This window comes from Acartia tonsa, chromosome 4 (genome assembly GCF_053477335.1).
Source record: "Acartia tonsa isolate MP-2025a chromosome 4, ASM5347733v1, whole genome shotgun sequence".
Classification (NCBI taxonomy): Eukaryota; Metazoa; Arthropoda; class Copepoda; order Calanoida; family Acartiidae; genus Acartia; species Acartia tonsa.
The window spans coordinates 15,357,841-15,378,062 of record NC_137263.1 but is presented as its reverse complement, the minus strand read 5'-3'; the positions used below and the strand labels follow the sequence as shown (position 1 = coordinate 15,378,062).

The window sequence follows — 20,222 nt, the reverse complement described above, 5'->3', positions numbered from 1 at the left end:
ATTTTTGTGAAAAATCCTCCAAAATCGAATAAAAAAATTTACCAAAATGAAATAAAATCTTAAGAGGGTTATTAACATATGATTTTGTTTAATTTTTGTAGATTTTTAATGTGCTTTTGGATGATTTTTCACAAAAATAATTTTGCCTCACTATCGAATAGCGAGTCTATCATTTTTTAAGAATCCACATCAGCTTGAGTCGAAAGTAAACAATACTTTTGTCTGCTAGGAATGTTCTCTCTTAGATTTGACGAAAAAAGGGTCCAGAATATTCTTCTACTCTTCTATTTCTATTGCATTATATTACTTCCCTTTTCTCTGCATTGAGCAATATTTCCCCTCTACCTCTCCTTATTTATCCCCCTCTTCGCTCTCTCTCTCCTCCTCTACAATATTCTTACAATGGATATACCATTACTTGGATGTTACACCAGATTTTCATGTACTCTGATAAACTGATACTCGTAGCTGGATAAAATAACGAAAACCCATCCCCTCCCCTGCTACTGAATAAAATAACTGACCAATAAAAGATTTCCATGTTGGCAACCTAAATTGAAGACAAATTTCCCTTGTTTTAACATCCATGTATATCCACATCCATTATCTTCCCTTCCCCCCTCTCCCCCTCCTCTCCTGTGTTCTTACAGATCGATTTTTCCACAGTGGTGTGGGCCGCCATTACTTCCCCGGCGAAAAAGAGAAATTTGTGATAAAATTTGCTTTTTTTGTGAGCTAGGCAAAGCCAAGCAATTTTATAAGTTAAAGTTATATTTTAACCTTTGGTCCTCTTGTGAACGAACCAAGGTATGCCATTTTTTATTATATTTTTCACCGAAAAAAGGGCAATTTTGAAAATTGTATCGGGTATATTTCGTCATTTGTAATCTTAAAAAAAAAGTGAAAAAATCCTTCACAAAAAGTCATTTACTTTTATTTTTTCTTCCAAAATGAAGTTTTCTTTGTTTTTGTATTTATTTTAATTCTTTCTATTACTATATATATATAAACATATATTTAACATAAAAAACACCCAAAGCATTTTTTTACCTTCTAATAGACAAAAAAAAAGTTATTATTCTATGATAAAATTGAATTCACGTTATCTTTGATGGAAATTAGGCTTCACACAAGCTTATTTTTTTGACCACTGAACTCATCCAGTACCCTACTTTCTGAAAATAAATTTAAAAAAAAATATTCTAGTCCCGGCGGGGGCTCTTAACCTAAAGGGCTTAATTGTATAACGTTTACTTAACTTTACATTAATAAAAGTCCGCTTTTGCATTAGGGAAACAGACAATGAATCAGCTAAATTTATCCTTGGAAGTTAATTTCTTATCTAAATCTTTAAAACTAACAAACATGCTCTATATAATCCAAGAGGTTTTAAGAAGCAATTTCCACCCCCTACCACTTAAAAATAGCCTAAAGCCACCACCTAAATCATTCCAATTTAAGTTTTCAAAGTAAACACAGACATTAGCTTTCAACCACCCCGAAGCTGGGGACTTGTTCTATCTATATTTTACAATTATTTAGCTTAAATTAATTTCAAAGTATTATTATTGAACCGGCTAATTTTCAAAGGTTTCTTACTTTTTATATTTTTCTATGAATTACCTAATAGTTTTAATATGCCTTTAATAACCTAATTACCTTCTAGTCTATGAACGAAATTTAAATTTATGTAATAAAAAGATTTTTAAAGTTCATTAATTCAAAAAAAAATATTTTTTATTTTTACAAAAAAAAATAAGTTTTCTGAGATTTAAATTACAATTTCAAGTTTTTTCGCTCGCCAATACTTAAAAGAGAAGGCATCTAAGGATTAAATTCATGAGTTTTATCTACTTTTAAATCACTATAAATTTAGTTTCTATATATTAACAAATCATAAATTAAGCGTAAAGGGTAGTTGAGTAGTTCGATAACTGCAGATTTAATATAACTGCAGTTGAAAAATAATTTGACCTACTTTTAGAGGTGCAAGAAATAAATATTCCAATAGGACTTCATGAGACTATAGAATATCAGATCTTAGAAAGATTAAAATTTTAGACTTCTAGAAATTCTGTTTTTAGCTGCGAGCGACTGAATTTACTTTTTGAAGACCAAACTAAATTGTTTTTCTTAAAACAAATATTACTTTAATATGATTTTTAACAAACTTTTGTTTTTAGTATCTGGTTCGTTCTGAGGGTCCTGAATAAGCTTGATGTTGTGTGACTTACAGGTAAGATACAAATTGTTAGTACAACAAATAGACATGATATATATAGATGGTCAATCTGATCCCAAAATTCGTCAAACTTAAAAAGGGATTTATAGCATATAGTTTATGCAAGAAAAGCTTTATCTCAAGAAATGCTAACGAAATGAATAGATTATACCTTTTGCTACTAAATATGTACACAATTTCAACCAACACCATCGGCGGGTTATTTTTCAACTGTTATCCTATTGGCTGATTTAGAGAGTATTTTCTCTATTGTACAACGTTACAACCTTTATTAAAAAGAACTTTTGAAGACATTAAGATATCGAACATAAACTTGTATTTGTTTGTTTTGCTTTAAAGGAAAATTAAAACATGTACATTTGTTTTCAAAAAACTATTTTATTTCCCCCCCCCCCCTTCCCCTCTTTATATATTTAGTTCAATATTTTTCTAGAAAAGAAATCTTTATTTTAAAACAAAAGATTTGTACCTATTAAAGAAAACACTTGTATTGTACATCAAACAAAGTTAATATAATGATACAAGTAAAAGTATTTAGTTCAAAGTGGTACTTCCTAATTTGTATTTAAAAATAAGATGTTAGTGATATGAGTATAATATTTTAGTTAGAATTAAGTTTCCAAATTTGTTGTATTTAACAAGATTTTTCTTGGTGGTGATGAGTATTATTCCGTAGGGGTCATTGAGCTGTTTATTAGGCTTATCCTCAAAGTTTTTAATAACGTTTTCTTACCGTCGCGTTGGCTCAACACATTTGGGAACTATTTTTAATTTTGATTTGTTGGTTCATTATCCTTAGTGTTTAAACGTTTCAACCACTAATTGTAATCAACAGAAGAGATAATTTTCTGTGTCATTATTGGGGATGTACATCAACTTATCGGCCATTGTCTTATCCCTTTAGATCCATGGGAATGATCTACATACATTTAAATAGCTACCTACATCTTTCAGTTTTATTCCTCTCCTGAAGTTACTTTTTATGTTTAGGATGTCACTGCCTCAACAAAAGTTATCGGATTCCAAAGCAAAGTCAAAGTTCCAATCGTTACCCATCAACACTATATATCAGGTAAAAAAAAATAGGACTTACTCCCACTTATTGACAGCTTGTTCGGAAAAGGGGGGGGGGGGCAGTTAACTACCTAGTTATTCTTTTATATCAACCTTAATTTAAGCATTTTGATAAGTTTTTTCAAAATATTTCTAATACCTACCATATAAAGGTTCAAGTTACTTCACAGTCCCTTCTGTGTACACTGATTGATCATTTTACACTATACATTATGTGTATAGCCTTAACAAATTGATTATACCGTATTTGATTTACAAATATTTTGTTCTAGTTTTATGCATATCAAAAAAATTTAAACATATTGTTTACAGAAATTTTAACTTGATGGACAAGGAAAAGTGCATGATTTGCAAGATTGCGAAATAAATTCACTTTTTTCACATTCTTATTTTGCATTAAAGTCTGTACTTATAATAATATAGATCTTTTAAGGCAAAGTTTTGTGTTAACAAAGATAATTTTATTACAGGGAGCTGCTAGTAAAGTAACAAGTAGTAAAGTACCACAGAAACATGGGTTGCAAAGTCTTGGAAAAGTTCCAACCGCTAGACGTGCCCCTGCCAATCTTCCAAGTGTAAAGTCCGAGAAGGGTGGAAACGATCCGAACGTAGTACTTGTACCCACAGGTAAACATATGCTAACTAAAATTGGTGACTGGGCTCTACAGGGAAGCTTCTTATGTTCTATTCTTTATTCAACATTCTCCTACGTGTCTTAACAAGGGCTTCAAATTTGGAGGAGGGGTAAAAATTCGGGACGCTTTGCGAGACTTCCTCTCCTCCAAATAAATAAGGTAATACGCATTATTGAGATTCCCCCACCCCCACTGTTAAGAAATCCAACTAAATTGAAAAATATACATTCCTGGATTTATTATAACTTTGATCTTATACCAGATTATCATGTACTTTAATAAAGTGAAGATTGTATCTGGGTAAAATAACGGCCCCCCCAATCACCCCTTATACCCCATGCCCTCCCCTCCTAATGGATGAACGAACTGGCCAATAAATGATTTCCATGTCAGCAACCTAAGTTTTCAACTATTTAAATATTGTTTAGGAGGGTCAGGATGGAACAGCAAGGAACCAGATACAAAACATGTGGAAAAACAAGAAAATTTATCTAGGTAATACAATTTTATTCATTTGAAACCATTAAGAATTTTTTTTCGCATATTCCACCTACTTTCACTTTTTCATCGTATTTATTGATGAATTCTATACTTAACGAATCTTTTGACACTTTAAAAAAAATCTTGAATTTAATGTATTTTATTGGAATTAAATATTATAAACATTTAGGTTGCATTTTACGCTAAATATAGACTTTAAAAACTAACTTTTAAAATAAAACTTGGGTTCTATTGTTTTTGTGTGTCGCAAATATATTAAATATGATTTAAAAATCAAGAAATATATTTATTTTAGTGGAGTACATAAAGAAATAGGAGAAGGAGTAAAGAAATCGCAGTCAGGACCTGCTTTATCATCATCCTCGGGACCCAAAACATGGAGCAGTGTGACAGGTGCCAGGCAGGCAAGGGCAGCACAACAGTTTGGACACGAGTTTCCGAGCTTGAGAACTGCAGAATCAACCAACAGCAGCAACAACAACAACGGCGGCGGCAGCCCGGGCAAACCAGACGATGCCGAGGCTGTCGGGAATCAAGTAGGACGGTTGCAGCTGCAGTCACGAGCTGGAAAGGACGACCTAACACACGGAAATGGTGGGCCTATGCTCAGACCTCAGACGTTTGGAAATTGGACCCAGGGGGGCGGGAAAGGGGCGGGCACGGGACATCAGTCGGATCAATCTGTTCCAGACACAAAATTTCCAATCCCTCAGCCCCACAAGCCAACCCCTCCTAGCTCCTCTTCATCGACTAGCATGGGCTCGGCCAGTAAATCTGCTTCAAGTCAGTTCAAAGCAATTATGCCACATTATATGGATGTAATTGAGCCGCCAGTCGGACTTTCCTCCGATTCTCAGCGACGAATATCACGCGACCGCCATCCGCACGCTCCGCCTCCTGGTTCCAGACGGAGCGGGGACCACCTGCCCCATCATATGGGAGGTGGTGGAGGCCGCGGCGGGCCACCTGGCTCCAGACCTGAATTTACACCACCATCTATCATTGACAAGGAAAAGCTACGTCGTATGGACGACCTGGCTGGTGATGACTGGACATATGATGATGATAATTTTGACTACAATAAACGTTTACAGAGTGACGATGAGGAGAATGAATCTGAACACCAGCAGCACCACCATCAGCAAGCAGATCCTAACTGGGCCGACCAGGTTGAAAAGGTTGGTTCACCCGGACAATATGCTGGTGGCTATTATGATGAGAAGAAAGGATACGACGAGTCACAAGAGGAACGGAGAAGAAACAAGAAGTCCGAGGAAGTTAGGAAGAACATTGATCGGGCCAGGAAAAGGCGAGAGGAAGAAGAAAACAGATACCGTCGACCTGGATCTAGTGAGGTTCAGAGACACGAGGAAAACGGTCATGGTGTAGGCAACGCTAGGCGTTATGATGACAAGGACATGAAAAGTGGTAATGATCGTCGAGGAGACTGGACGAGCGATGATAAAATGAAAATGCGCGGTCAGCCGCCTAAAGGCAGATATGAGGACAGGCGCAGTGGCGGCGGAAGGTATGACGACCGCCAATCATTTGATTCTCGCGGAGGCGGCTATGGCGGCGGACATGCTCCTCACAGGTACGAGCCAAGAAAGGAGGACAAGGATGATTACAGAACTTTTGAGGATATTCATCACAAGGATGAGGAATACAAACCGCAACAGTTTGGCCGCAAGGAGCGCAACTTTGAGGACAACAGGGATAGAAACCGCAGCTCTGAAGAAAGGTCATTCTCCGACTACTCACATCATGAGGAAAACAGGTATCTAACTGCAATTTCTACACGATATTTTTTCCATTATGGCTTGAAACCGATTAATACCTGTTGGATTATTATTATTTTTTTATTTGAATATCCACAGAAAGCTGTCTATAATACAATAAAATGTTCGCTTACCACAACATTCTTTATAGAAAAATAATACTTGAGCAACTTTACAAGGTTACCGTAGTTGAGAAAATCTTATTTTTATTTGTCCACCTGCATATTTACAACTATAACTATTCTACATCATCGGAATGTTTAAACAGCTCAAGAGGAAATAATCTTTTTCGGCTTCTCTTCATAATTTTCTGTAAATTAACTTTCAAAATATGAAAAAAATCTAGGTATTAAATGTTTTAAAAATCTACCAGTTAAACATAAATAGTATCTACTTAACTACACAATTGCAATGCTCTTAAAGCATTTGAATAGAATAATAAAACTACATATAGTAGTCATTTATAAAACTATGCCTAACGGAAGATTACTTTTTGTTTTTATTTTTAGTCTTGATTCTGGTGTTAACCAAAGATCTCCAGCCTACAGTAAACATGGATCTAGACATATTTCTGGAGACGTCGAGGTAAACTAAATATTTCATTTACAACCCAGTGAATTAAAATCCTATCATTTTTTGTCAACTGTGTTTGGATATTAATTTAGGCAATTTAATAACTACCAAATTACTTACGAAATGCCCAATGATAAAGCGTTTGTACATTCAGTCATAAGTACCTTGATGAGAAATAAATGAGAATTGTTTTTGTATATTTATTTTACTTATATTAATATTTTTTATCTAGATTGAGAATGGAACCAGTGAATGGGGAGCTCCAAGATCTGGCAAAACCGACTGGACAGAAGAACTTGAGATGGCTGCCGTCCCAGAGCAACAACACCCAAGCAGACCTAACTCCCGAGACTCCAGGGTGTCCAAGGATTCTAAGGAGGGCAAGAATGCCCGCAACTCCATGGAGCGCTCCAGCGGTAAGAAGATGGAACAGTATGTGGACTCGGCCAAAATGAGAAAACAGGATCAGTACATTAATGAACTTGACCAGGAAAACAAAAAGATGGACAAGAAGGGTCCCACAGATATGAGAAACTATTTTGGTGACGTATCTGAGGATAACAAGAAAATTGCCCGCGCAGCTCCTGCCCCAATTACACGTGAGAAGCTGGAAGCTTCAAATCAGCGCGACAACATGGGAATGACCCAATTGAAGAAGCGCGATGTTAACATACCCAACCTATCCGCCAATAATATGGCCAAGCCTGACGCAGGCAATATTGCAGAGCAAGAGGTTGCTCATAAACTAAATCCCCTGGTAGATTCTGACATGTATGAAAATATTAGTGATGACGACGATGGACTTCTTGACAGTCCTGAGAAGGAAGATAAAAATATGTCCGTAGGGGGTAATGTAATCGGAGGTGGTATTAACAAGGGTCGCGGTGGTAATGCACGTGGTCGTGGTATGCCCCCAGGACAGGACAAGAGGGTCGGGTCTCAACGTGGTGTCGGAGGCACCAGAGGCATGGACAGTCGCGGTGGTCGTGGCGAGAGAGGCGGTCGTGGAGGTGGCGGTAGAGGCGATAACAAGAGTAAACCTCGCCAAGAATATTATTCATTTTCCTCCTATGATGAGTCGGAGGAAAGTAAGAAAAATAAAAAGAATCTTGAAAAGGGTGGTATGGATGCAGGAAACCAGCCACCTGCAGGAGCCTTCATGCCACGTGGACAGCCTAGCAGGAGAGGAAGAGGAGATGGTCGTGTACGTGGTCCCCTTGGTAGAGGAGGTGGGGGAAGACACTACAATGAAAATGGGGATGAACACGAAATCGGAGATTGGGGCGATGATGAGTCCAACAAAGGTCGTGGTGGTAAGATTCCTCCACGCATGCAGCGCAAGCGTGATGAGCGTAAGAGTCGCGGTGAGGGAGATGACATGATGGACGAGTGGGAAAACGAAAGTGAGAACTCTGGCGAGGACAAGCGTAAACGTGATTCCGGTCGTGGTGGCAGAGGCGGAGGCCGTGGCTGGGACTCACGAGGCGGAGGCAGAGGACGTGGAGGCATGATGAATAATTCTGGACAAATGATGGGACCTGGTGGATTTATCAATGATAACAGAGAACAAACACCAGAAAGTGAAGCTGCTAAGAAGAGGACAGGCATCGATAACATTGATCTGCATGATTTTGCTGGAGTTGTTGTTGTCGACCAAGAGACAAGTGGTGGTGACCATGAGATGGATGGTAGTGAGACTGGAGAGTTCATGCAGGTGGTCAACAAGAAGACACGACCCCCTATGGGTAGAGAGGAGAAGAAACCTTATGAGCAGAAGTCCTATGATAGGCCAGGCATGAAGATGAATGACAACAGAGACAACCGTGGTGGAAACGGCGATAAATATGGCCGAGATTTTAACAAACAAAACAAGATGTACGCATTTGAAAAACGCAAACAACTGCCACCTAGGCTAGCCAAAGTAAGGGAGGAGTCACGCGCCCAGGCCAGGACTGGAGGTGTATCTCCTTCGAGTGTGGAACAGAATGGCTGGCCAGAAGGTGACAAGATGGGTGTGTTCCAGGTTGATGATCTTGGCACCAATGCTTGGGAGAAAACTGCTATCAGACGTGAGAAAGAGGGTTCTGACAACCCTGACATGAGATGCTCTCCAAAGGTCGGCAAGGAGAATGGCGTGATTCAACAGACCTTGGTGTTTGAGAATACATCTATGAAATCTTGCAAGGATAAGAATGCACTCGACAAGCAAAATATTCAGCTGCCAGTAGGCCTGGGCAAACCAGAGGATAATCTTGATGTTGTCAAGCTAGACTTCTTTGGTGGAGACGAAATGGGCACTCAAGGAAAGCCACCACTTTCCATACCTAGATCAATGACGCATCTTGCTTCTGGCCAAGGCATTCCTCCTTCACCAAGCACAGATGACCTTACTGTTAAGATAGCAAATACTAAGAAGCTTTGGGACTCGCCTGGTGGAATGGCCGGAATTCCAGAAAATACAGTTGCCACTAGTTGGAATGACGGTACACCTTTCACAGAAAACTCAGGCTTTGAAGGATTCCAGGATCACAGCAGCCAGAATTCTGATCCTGCATCAGGTTATGATAAACAAGAGGGCGTACCAGGTAGCCACCACCAGAACAACGGCCAGAAAGTAAAGGCTGTGTCGTCAATGTCTTTGGAACAGGACAACAGGCCCAACAATCCCATGCAGTTTAACAGATTGGCCGGGAACACAATGCCCGCCATCCCGTCTCCGCCCACACAACTGAACCAGATGGGAACAATGCCGCAGTCCTGGGGATACCAGCTGGACAGAACTTCCAACATGTACAACCCGTACAACCAGTCGATTCTTATGGCTGGCACACATTCAATTGGAACTGATTTGTTCACTGGTTCTAACGGTGCTGGTGGTTACAGGCTCCAGAATGCCGGACATGGACACTATCCTGGCACTCAACAAAGTACAGCCAATATGATTTCTCAGGTAAATTCATTTAATTTCTTGATAAAGTTCGATTAAAATGAGTTGTAAAAATGTATTTTTCACTCGATTATGCTGCGCTTCTTTTTATATTATCGTCTTTAAACCTATTCTTGATATATTTATTTGAAACTCCTCTTTTGTTATCATTTTGTAGGTACTACATCAAATTTAAATTTTCATAATAATACATTTTATTTTTGCAGGCAAGCATAATATCTGGTGGAGTGAAGCACTCCAACCAAATTGGTCCAATTGGAACCAAGGCAGGTACGGGGGCCAGTACATCCCCGTATCTGCAGCCAGGCCTAGGAACTCTCTCCAATACCTTTATCCAGTATGACGCCAGTAATTTTAACTTTGTGAACCCGACAGCTGCCGCGGGACTCCAAAGAGGAAATGCCCCTCCAACCCAGACAGCCTTCTACCAGAGGCAGCCACAATTGGCCCTTAATGCAGCTATACCAGGTTAGTAGTTTTCTTAAATCATCTTGCTTAATAATGCTTTTTATGCTCTATTGTTTAATATACCTTATGTTCTGAAAAGGGATAGTTGCATGAATTGCATTTCAGAATACTGATTTCAAGCATAAGTTACAAATATACCATCAAACATTTATAATTTTGAATTTCAATAAATAACAAACATTTAGAAATCAATAATTCAGATGCATATATCACAAGAATGCGATTTTCAAGTCTTGATATTTTTAAAACTAAATGTAGTTTAAACCATCAAACAGGAAAAAATATGCAGTTCACTAAATTCAAGTTTAAATGTATTTCGTGCAACTACCCCTTTGAATTTTAACCTTATACCTTAATTAATCTAATTATACTTTTTTAGGATCATACAACCATGCACTTTCAGCCCAGCAGCAACTACGTGCCGCCAACCATGTTGCCAGCCTTCCTTTTATGAAAAATGATCTGTCAGCAGCTCTGTCCAACCAGCAAAAGAATCAGCTTGGCAGCAATGATTTTGGCGGCGGCAGCGGTGCCGGCGCTAATTTTGGCAACGGTGCAGCCAACAATAGATCAGTTGCGGGCGGACCTGCTTCGCCTAAGACCAAGATGAAGCTGGAGCAGCATCAGCAGCAGCAACAAGCTGGAGTGACAGCTGCCAGTCTTAATCAGCTTGTCCAGATGTCAAGGATGGGACTTGGCTTTAATATGGGGATGGCAGGTGTTCAGCCAGGATATCCATCTCCTATTGCTAGACCACAGGTAAATTAACATTTTAAGTTATAAAAATCAGCTGTAACCAATTAACTGAATTAATTCGAAAAAAATATTTGGTAATTTTTAGCATTTTTTGTGATATTGGTTGGGGTGCAACGCTTCATAGTAAAGCCGACCTTTTTATCCGCCCCCTAAATATAATTTTAGATGAATATTGCTTGTTGGCTATACCTCATGAGAAAACATTACCCATAATGAATTAAGATAAAATTAAATTTCAGCCTGCTATGGGTAACAAATAGCCACGTGAAAATTTACAGAATTTGTTCTAAATTAACTCCTAATTTTAGATGGGTCAAGGAACAGGAAACCACGGCCTACCTGGCAAACCAGATTATTATAATCAAGAAGGTAATTTACATGATTTTTCTCCCTACAGCAACAAAATAATATTTTTTTCTTCTGAAGCTTATGATTTCAATAACCAATGAACCGATTAAGTTCTTACAGGTCCCGGAATGGTTCTTATTTTATTTAAAGATTTAAGTTTTGGGATGGTTTCAAACTATTTTTCTGCTTTTCCCTACCTCTTAGAATATAAAGCCCCTAGACGTTAGGGGCGCAGCCGTTGTATTTTACATATAACTACCCCCACTGCCCCTTGTTTTCAATTTATCTTTAAAAACAAGGGGTGTTTTGGGGGATATTGTATAGGAATGTATATATAATATATCCGTGGATATTATGACAGGGGGAAAAACATTCTCATTTATTGGTCGGATTGTTCATCCAGTGGGAATAAGAGGGGATGGGGATATCGTTATTTTAACCCACTTCTGATTTCACCTGATTAGAGTACATGATAATCTGATGTAAGATCCAAGTAATAATAAATCCATAATTTTCTAGGAAACGGAGAGGAGAAAGGAGAAGCTGACAAAAGTGAGGCTAAAGAATGTGATTCTGGCGCCAACGATAAGGGCGACACAGAACAAGAAGCCGGAGAATCTGTCCAGTAAATCATCAACCAACACGTGTTAACTGGACATGGTGTTTTTTTAAAGACACCTGTCACTTCAGCTTGAACGCCTCATAAGAAAAAAACTAACCTATGCTTGTCTCGCTCCATCTTTGTGGTCTGTTAAAATGAAGAATATTGTATACGTGAAGTGTGAATGGTTAGCTGTTACAGCTGTGTCCTATGCACAGTTATAGCAGTCATTTGACATGTTCTAATCTTGTAATTCATTTAGCTAAGAAGACTTTTTTTCAATACATACAAATATTTAACCAGTGAGGAGTGAAAATGAATAATCCAATACCGATATTTGTGTTGATATAATCCCCCCCCAAGTATTCATGTTTCTTATGAAGAAAGTAACAAAAAAAGAACTCTTGATACAATTGCAACAGATTGTTATGTCCTTGTGCAAAAAGAATTTACATGCACGCAGTTCAGAAGCATACAAGAAGACAGCCTGACCATATGTTCGCGCGCGCGCGCAATGCCGCATGCATACTCAAACGCGTACAAACCGACGCGCATTGGGTCAGGCCGTGCACGCAACTAACATTTCTGTTATAGTAGTTTAAACAAGAAATAATGATTAGTTACAACATATTTTATGTGAGATGATATGTGATTAGTAGTATGATCTTTACCACCAGAGGTTTATCATACTTTTGATCAGGTTATCACTACGTGTGTTTTTAGGAACATTCATCCTGTTCATTTATTTTCTATAAACAATTTTTTGTGTATTTAATGAATAACGCAATATAAACACACATCCACACAAGTAAAGAATGTTTGTGCTAGAAGAAATGAACATTCTTACAAAATTGTTGGAGTACCAGCTACGCTACGAGGTGTGTTATCAGCCCCTTTTTTTTATTGAGGTGGCTTACACACACACAAACAAACATCCAACCCATTCAACCTAGGATATTATTTTAGGATTGTCCTAGAATTTAATTAATACTACGGTGGAGGCAATTTGTTCTATTCACCTGATTGATTAGATAAAAAATTTCTTTGCATATAATTGACTTTACTACTACATGTTACACTGTTAGATTTAGTATAAAAATTGATGAAAAAAAAATAATTTAAAAAATGAAGAAAGTAAGTACACCGTGAGACAAAAGCAATTGAACTCGACAAAAAAATTTAGCCTTTTGACAAAGGTTACAAAATTGTGAATAGGCCAGCATGGAAGGTGGTGATACAAATTTCACATTGAAAACTTGGCGAAGATATTCAAGGACACTGCTGGATTGCATAGAACTGATAAAAAATTCTCTGCATTAGTCAACATTTTGTAACACTATTGTCTACTTATATGTAAGTGATTCTAACTAAAAAAAAGTTTGTAATAATTAAAAATTTGTATCAATTGTCGTCTGTCTGCTGGCGAGTGTAATGAACTTTTTCTCAAGTGAAAACTAATTATAGCACTGAAGCTACACACATTGTCTCTGGATAAAGTATTTATACTTGCACAATGAAATCAATTTAAATAAATAGTGCTGAACGATATTGGTGTTTTTCATTTATTATTTTTATGTTTTCAGATTTTTGCTGCAAAATTGTATCTAAGCCTGTACTAAAATGTAACCTAATTTTTAATGTTTAAAGCTAAGCTTTTCTAAAATTAGTGTTAGCTCTAATTTTCAATTTAGATGTGTTAGAATTGTACTATTGATTTCTAACTGCGAATGATGATTCCTTTAACAGATGGAAGCACAGCAACTCTTATCGTTACAAGAAAGTCTGTATGTCTATTTAAAACATGCTGATTTTTAACTTTATGATAACCATATTTTGTATGAAATAATAATTCTATTCATCTAATTTTTTAAAGCGAAGAGTTAATGTTCGTCAGTCATACCGTTTCAGAGCTTTGCTTTTATGGATGTTGTCATCCTTGTTTTAATAACTTTTCCTATGACAACAAGTTACATTTTAATATACATGGCATCTTTATAATAAAATCCTAAAAATTAAAGTATGTTCTTTTCTCGTATTAATTCGAAACCGAAAAATATCCGGTGGTTTAGAACCGGTTCTCATCCATACGAAAAAAAACTATGCCTAGCATCGTATTATATCCAGTTTTCTACGTATATAAAAATATACAATCATAAGATGCAAGCCTCCTGAGATGGGTTTTTAATAAATGCCGCGTTTTTTCGACAATTTTTTAGACATTGATTGATTGAACGAAGACGATGAGATTTCAACACAGAGTATACAACATAAGAATTCAAAATTTTAAAATTACTATTTTAGCCATTTGTATAATGTCTAATATAACTTAAATCCATTTTCACTGCATATTTATTAATGCATCTTTTTAGATCTGTATTAGACATACAAATGGCCAAAATAATAATTTTAAAATTTTGAATACTTAAATTGTATACTCTGTTAAAAACCTTATTCCATCGTGAAGATCAATGCCCCGTATGATTTTAACAGAGTATATAACTTGAGAATTCAAAATTTTAAATTATTATTTTAGCCATTTGTATAATGTCTAACACAGCTCTAAAAAGATGCATTAATAAATATGCAGCGAAAATGGATTTAAGTTGTATTAGACATTATACAAATTGCTAAAATAATAATTTTAAAATTTTTAATCCTTATGTTGTATACTCTGTGTTGAAATTCCATCGTCTTTGTTCAATTAATCAATGTCTAAAAAATTGTCGAAAAAACGCTGCATTTATTAAAAATCCATCTCAGAGATGGGTTCTTAAAAGATGCCGCGTTTTTTCGACAATTTTTTAGACATTGATTGATTGAACGAAGACGATGGGATTTCAACACAGAGTATACAACATAAGAATTCAAAACAATACAACTTAAATCCATTTTGCGCTGCATATTTATTAATGCATCTTTTTAGAGCTGTGTTAGACATTATACAAATGGCTAAAATAATAATTTAAAATTTTGAATTCTCAAGTTGAATACTCTGTTAAAATCGTACGGGGCATTGATCTTCGAGATGGAATAAGGTTTTTAACTTGGTATTTCAAGTATATTGAAATGAATGGAAATTTTCTCTAATGTTTTGCAATGAACGTGATTATTTGTAACTTATAATTTTTATATTTTTACCTTGTTTTTATCTAAAATTCATCTTTTTATCAATTTTAATCTTAATATATTTTCAGATTTTTAAATTTTATTTAAAAAGTTTTTCAACCCCACCCTCCATCCCTGTATTTTTATGTTTTAATGAACCAGTTTTTTTTTTTACTTAACAATAGGTGAATTGGCTATTGAAAACTGTAAGGCAAAGAGTAAAGTGATTAAGAAACCTTCTACACTAGAAACCAAGTTAAAGGATAATGCTATTAAAATACACACTGTCAAGTCATGGGATAATAATACTATGGATAATCTTAAAGATAAACTTCATCCATTGAGATTTGATCGCTGTCCAACTATAAGCTCTGAAGAAATGTTTGTTAAAGCGGCTCATTTTTATGATGACAAAGAGTTACTTCCCATTAATACCTATGATCTATCTAGGCTGGATTTGACAAATAAGATATCAATGAAGGGTTTTGAAGAGCTTCATAAACCGGATTCCACAATTCTCTCTGTAAAAATGTTTTCCCCTGAGAATGTAAAGAAAACAAATGGTGGATTATCAAGTTTAAATGTGGTGCGAGATGAGAGTGGAAATCAAACTGTTTTAACTTCTCTTTACTTAGAAGACATTGAAAATATTAGAAATTTCAAGGCTGCATTTTTTGGTTTATATGTTGCGAAGGACAGAGTTGTTCCTTGGGACAAATCTCTTCAACCTCTGTGGAAATTTTTTCTAGTACATGATTGGTTAAAAGATATTCCTAACTCTTTTGGATACAATACAAATGAAGACCAAGGGAGTTTTTGTACTTCGTTCACTGATAGCGTACTGCAAACAAATGCAATCAGATTTTCTCAGAAACAACCGCATATGTCATTTTCAGAGCTAGATGCTCATTTCCGAAGTTTTTGTACTTTCAATCAAAAATGTTCTTTTGTTCAGCTGGTTCCCGTGGTTAATAAAAATGTTGATGGGAAAATGAAACAGGTTATCAAAGAAACTTGGACACCTTCAGAACCTGGTGCTTCTTACATTGCAGTAAGAACTATTTGTCGTGTGTTCAATTCTGACAAAAACTGCAAAAACTCTTTTGATTCTAAGTCTAGAAAGTGCCACGACACAAATGGAGGGAATAAATACCTTCATATTTGTAATGTTAAAATGCCAAATGGTAGACCTTGCGGCCAGGGACATAAAAACAGCAGTCATCCAAAAAATTGATTTTATTTATTGTTTGTTTATTTTAGCTTATTTATCCCTCCTTAACAATTTTAAGTTCAGCTGTGTATCCATTATACACATTTTTATATTAAGGATTAGTACCTATTGACCTATTATTTTTATCATGAATATTATATTTTACTTCTCGATGACGATTATTTTTCTTTCTGGAACTTACTGAAGTTTTATTTTTTTGTATAAATTGGACATATTTTGAGAAGATATTATGTTGAATTAGTATTGACCTAATTTAAATGTACACTTTTTATGTTAAACGGCAAAATTTCCTTCTTTGTATTGCTTACTTCTGCTTCACAATGAACTTACACTTTTTATAAGAGAATATCTTGGATTAGTCCTTATTTAATATTGTTATAAAAACTCCTATAATTCATATGTTAACTTTCTATGTATATAGTTAAGACAAATAAAGAATCAAATAATAATAATAATATTTTAGCTTATAAATAAGAGTTTAAGTTTTTCTTTTATTATTAGCTATGGTAGTTTTCATTTGTTTATGTTATATCGAGCTTAGAATTAATACATTTATACAGATTTTATTTTTGTATTTTATGATATCTATTTTTGATAGATTTTTAAAACATGTTTATCTTTTTATAGATTAAGCATTTTATTATTCCATTTTAATCTGTTTTTATTTATTTAACTATTTTATAGTTAAAGAGTTTTATTGATTTTAATAGTCGTCTTTTATCCCAGTAATATATATATATATATATTTATAAATCCATAGATTTATTTTATAATATTTATCATTATTTTGAAATTGTCAATAATAATTGTGTTTATTTTCAGAAAAAAAAAATTTGGAATATTAATTTTATTGGGGGTCTGGTTTTAAAATGACAATGTGAATGTTTAAGGAAATGTTGAATTCAGTCATTTGGGTTTACCTGGAGATGTTTTGGAATCTTGGCTAAAGAAGAGGAGATTTTTTCCGGTAAATAAAGAGTTAATCAAATTACCAAAGCCTTTAAAAAATACTGAAATTCCTCTGTTGGAAAATTATAATGATGAACCAAATGCTGATTTTTGGGTTAAATTTCCTTCTAGACCGTTACCTGGCAGATATAGTCCAAATACTCCGATTTGTGCTAATTCTTATGAAAGTGAGTTTTTACAAATTAAAGAAAAATTGTCTTTACCTCAACGTGAATCAGTTTTACAAACTATTAATGATTTAAGATATGGCGCAAATTCACTAGTTGATTTTGACTGTATAGAGCCTCTTTTTGATTCAAATGCACAGAATATGGGTTTACAAAAAGTTGGTTGTCAATTCACTGATCAGTTGGTAACCATGATAAAAAAAGGTTATGTTTCTGGACCTTTTGATCAGCCACCAATAATGAATCTTAGAATAAATAGTTTGTTTGTTGTTGAACAAACAGACAAATTTAGACCCATCTTAAATTTAAGTGCACCAGAAGGAAAAAGTTTCAATGATGCAATAGTAGACAATTTAATGACAAAAGTAGTGATGTCTAGTCCGTCTTTGGTGGCAAAAAAGTTGTACTCTATTGGAAAAGGAGCTTATTTGTCAAAAATTGATCACCAGAGTGCATACAAACTTGTTCCAACCCATTTTGATCATTTATTCTTGCAAGGTTTTTTTTGGTTAAACAAATATTTTCTTGAAACTTCACAAGTATTTGGTGCAAGATCAGCTGTACCAAATTATGACAGATTACATAAAGGTTTTTCTGACATTGTTAAAGTTAAAAGTGAAACAATAGAATTGTATTTAGAACGTCAATTAGATGATCAGATTGTCATGACCAAAACATTAGCTGAGAATAAAAAGTTTGTTGAAGTTTATTTGGATTTAGCTGAAAAAATCAAGTTACCATTAGCTCCGTTAGACAAACCAGACAAAGCTTTTTTATACCAACAAGAAGGAGTGATTTTAGGCATTTATTTTAATACTATAAATATGTCATGGTCACTTCCTGAAGAGAAAAGAATCAAGTATAGTAATTATATATCAGATATTCTTACTGGTGGAAAAGTTTCACAAAATGAACTTCAGAAACTTTTGGGTATGATAAATTTTATTGTTCAAATGTGTCCAGTTTTAAAGTTTTTTAGAACTCCTGTAATAGATGATTTAAAAAATTCCTATGAAATGGAACCTCTGTTCTTGGACGCTGATACAATTGATCTTTTACATCAATGGTTGTATATTCTAGAGGAGTTGAAAGATGGTTTCCCTATATCTGATATGAATAAGTGCCCTCCAGCAAAATCCATTGTGTTTGTAACAGATGCCGCAGGTTGTGCTTCTCAAACAAGTAACCATGAATTAGGCATAGGCGCAGTTGGTTATGTTATGCCTCATAGTGAAATGACTGATTTTTTCTACATTGGACAATGTATGTGGCCAGAGAAGTTTATTTTACAGTTATTCGATGAAGATGGAAAAAAGTTTGGAAACAAGACAACTTTTTTAGAAGCAGTTGGTGTCCTTATTTCAATTTATCATAACTACAAGTTGATACATAATAAACATGTCGTATGTATGGTGGATAATGTTGCTGTTGTTTGGGCCTTTATCAATGGCAGATCTCGTCAGGATCCTTTTACCAGTCTCATAGTGTCAGTAATAAATCATATCGCTGGTTCAACACCTTTTAAATTATATGTGGAACATCTTCCAAGAGTGTCAACTTTGCCAGCTTTAATAGCGGATACATTATCAAGAACAGATCCTAAAGGCAAATATCTTATTGACAATATTGGCAAACCTGTTAAAACTGATTGGCCACCTGCTTTGAAATCATGGTTACTAAATCCTGTTATAGATTGGGATCTGCGATCAAAAATTTTAGCTGATTTTCGTGCTTCTCTTTGGGTTTGACTTCTTTTGGATGTTTTTCTTACTGTTTTTGGTATTTTTATGTTTTAATGAACCAGTACTTAAGCAATAAATATTAGGTAAATTAGATAAGTAAGGGGTTTGTTAGTTAAATATATTTGTTAAGAAAAAGTAGTATCTTAAATTGTTTAAGTACTGGTTTCTATAAATCTTTTCTTTAAAATAAAATAAAATAAATTCCAAAAGAAGTTCAACAGATTTAGGTCGAGAGCTGTATTCCTTAATGAAATCAAGAGTTAGTAATTCATAAAATAAAGGTGAGAAAATTTCCTTGGTATTTCAAGTATATTGAAATGAATGGAAATTTTCTCTAATGTTTTGCAATGAACGTGATTATTTGTAACTTATAATTTTTATATTTTTACCTTGTTTTTATCTAAAATTCATCTTTTTATCAATTTTAATCTTAATATATTTTCAGATTTTTAAATTTTATTTAAAAAGTTTTTCAACCCCACCCTCCATCCCTGTATTTTTATGTTTTAATGAACCAGTACTTAAGCAATAAATATTAGGTAAATTAGATAAGTAAGGGGTTTGTTAGTTAAATATATTTGTTAAGAAAAAGTAGTATCTTAAATTGTTTAAGTACTGGTTTCCATAAATCTTTTCTTTAAAATAAAATAAAATAAATTCCAAAAGAAGTTCAACAGATTTAGGTCGAGAGCTGTATTCCTTAATGAAATCAAGAGTTAGTAATTCATAAAATAAAGGTGAGAAAATTTCCAGAGTATACAAATTTAGAATTCAAAATTTCAAAATTATTATTTTCGCCATTTGTATAATGTCTAATACAGATCTAAAAGGATGCATTAATAAATATGCAGCGAAAATGGATTTAAGTTGTATTAGACATTATACAAATGGCTAAAATAATAATTTTAAAATTTTGGATTCTTATGTTGTATACTCTGTGTATCGTCTTCGTTCAATCAAGCAATGTCTAAAAAAATGTCGAAAAAACGCGGCATCTTTTAAGAACCCATCTCTGGTGGTCTCTGAACAGGTAAAAATAAAAATTCAAATTTTGTACAGTTAGAGGTCAACGTATAAAACAAAAT

At 34.8% G+C, this 20,222-nt stretch overlaps 1 protein-coding gene across 1 annotated transcript; it reads left to right on the top strand.

The window, feature by feature from the left end:
- Window positions 1-426: 426 nt before the first annotated feature.
- Window positions 427-13,471, top strand: LOC145316241 (uncharacterized). Its single transcript, XM_080156629.1, has 12 exons — window positions 427-807; window positions 2,184-2,236; window positions 3,233-3,314; window positions 3,787-3,943; window positions 4,380-4,446; window positions 4,748-6,229; window positions 6,740-6,815; window positions 7,036-9,753; window positions 9,957-10,218; window positions 10,598-10,977; window positions 11,283-11,343; window positions 11,842-13,471. Exons 3-12 carry the CDS (start codon window positions 3,234-3,236, stop codon window positions 11,949-11,951), a joined length of 5,394 nt encoding a protein of 1,797 aa, XP_080012755.1. The 5' UTR covers window positions 427-807; window positions 2,184-2,236; window position 3,233; the 3' UTR covers window positions 11,952-13,471.
- Window positions 13,472-20,222: the final 6,751 nt, after the last annotated feature.

Bases quoted from the DNA above. Each gene is read 5' to 3' on its own strand.
- LOC145316241 (XM_080156629.1), top strand. From the start codon at position 3,234: ATGTCACTGCCTCAACAAAAGTTATCGGATTCCAAAGCAAAGTCAAAG. The intron at 3,944-4,379 runs GTAAACATATGC...AATATTGTTTAG, and splicing joins CGTAGTACTTGTACCCACAG to GAGGGTCAGGATGGAACAGC. The intron at 6,230-6,739 runs GTATCTAACTGC...TTTTATTTTTAG, and splicing joins TCACATCATGAGGAAAACAG to TCTTGATTCTGGTGTTAACC.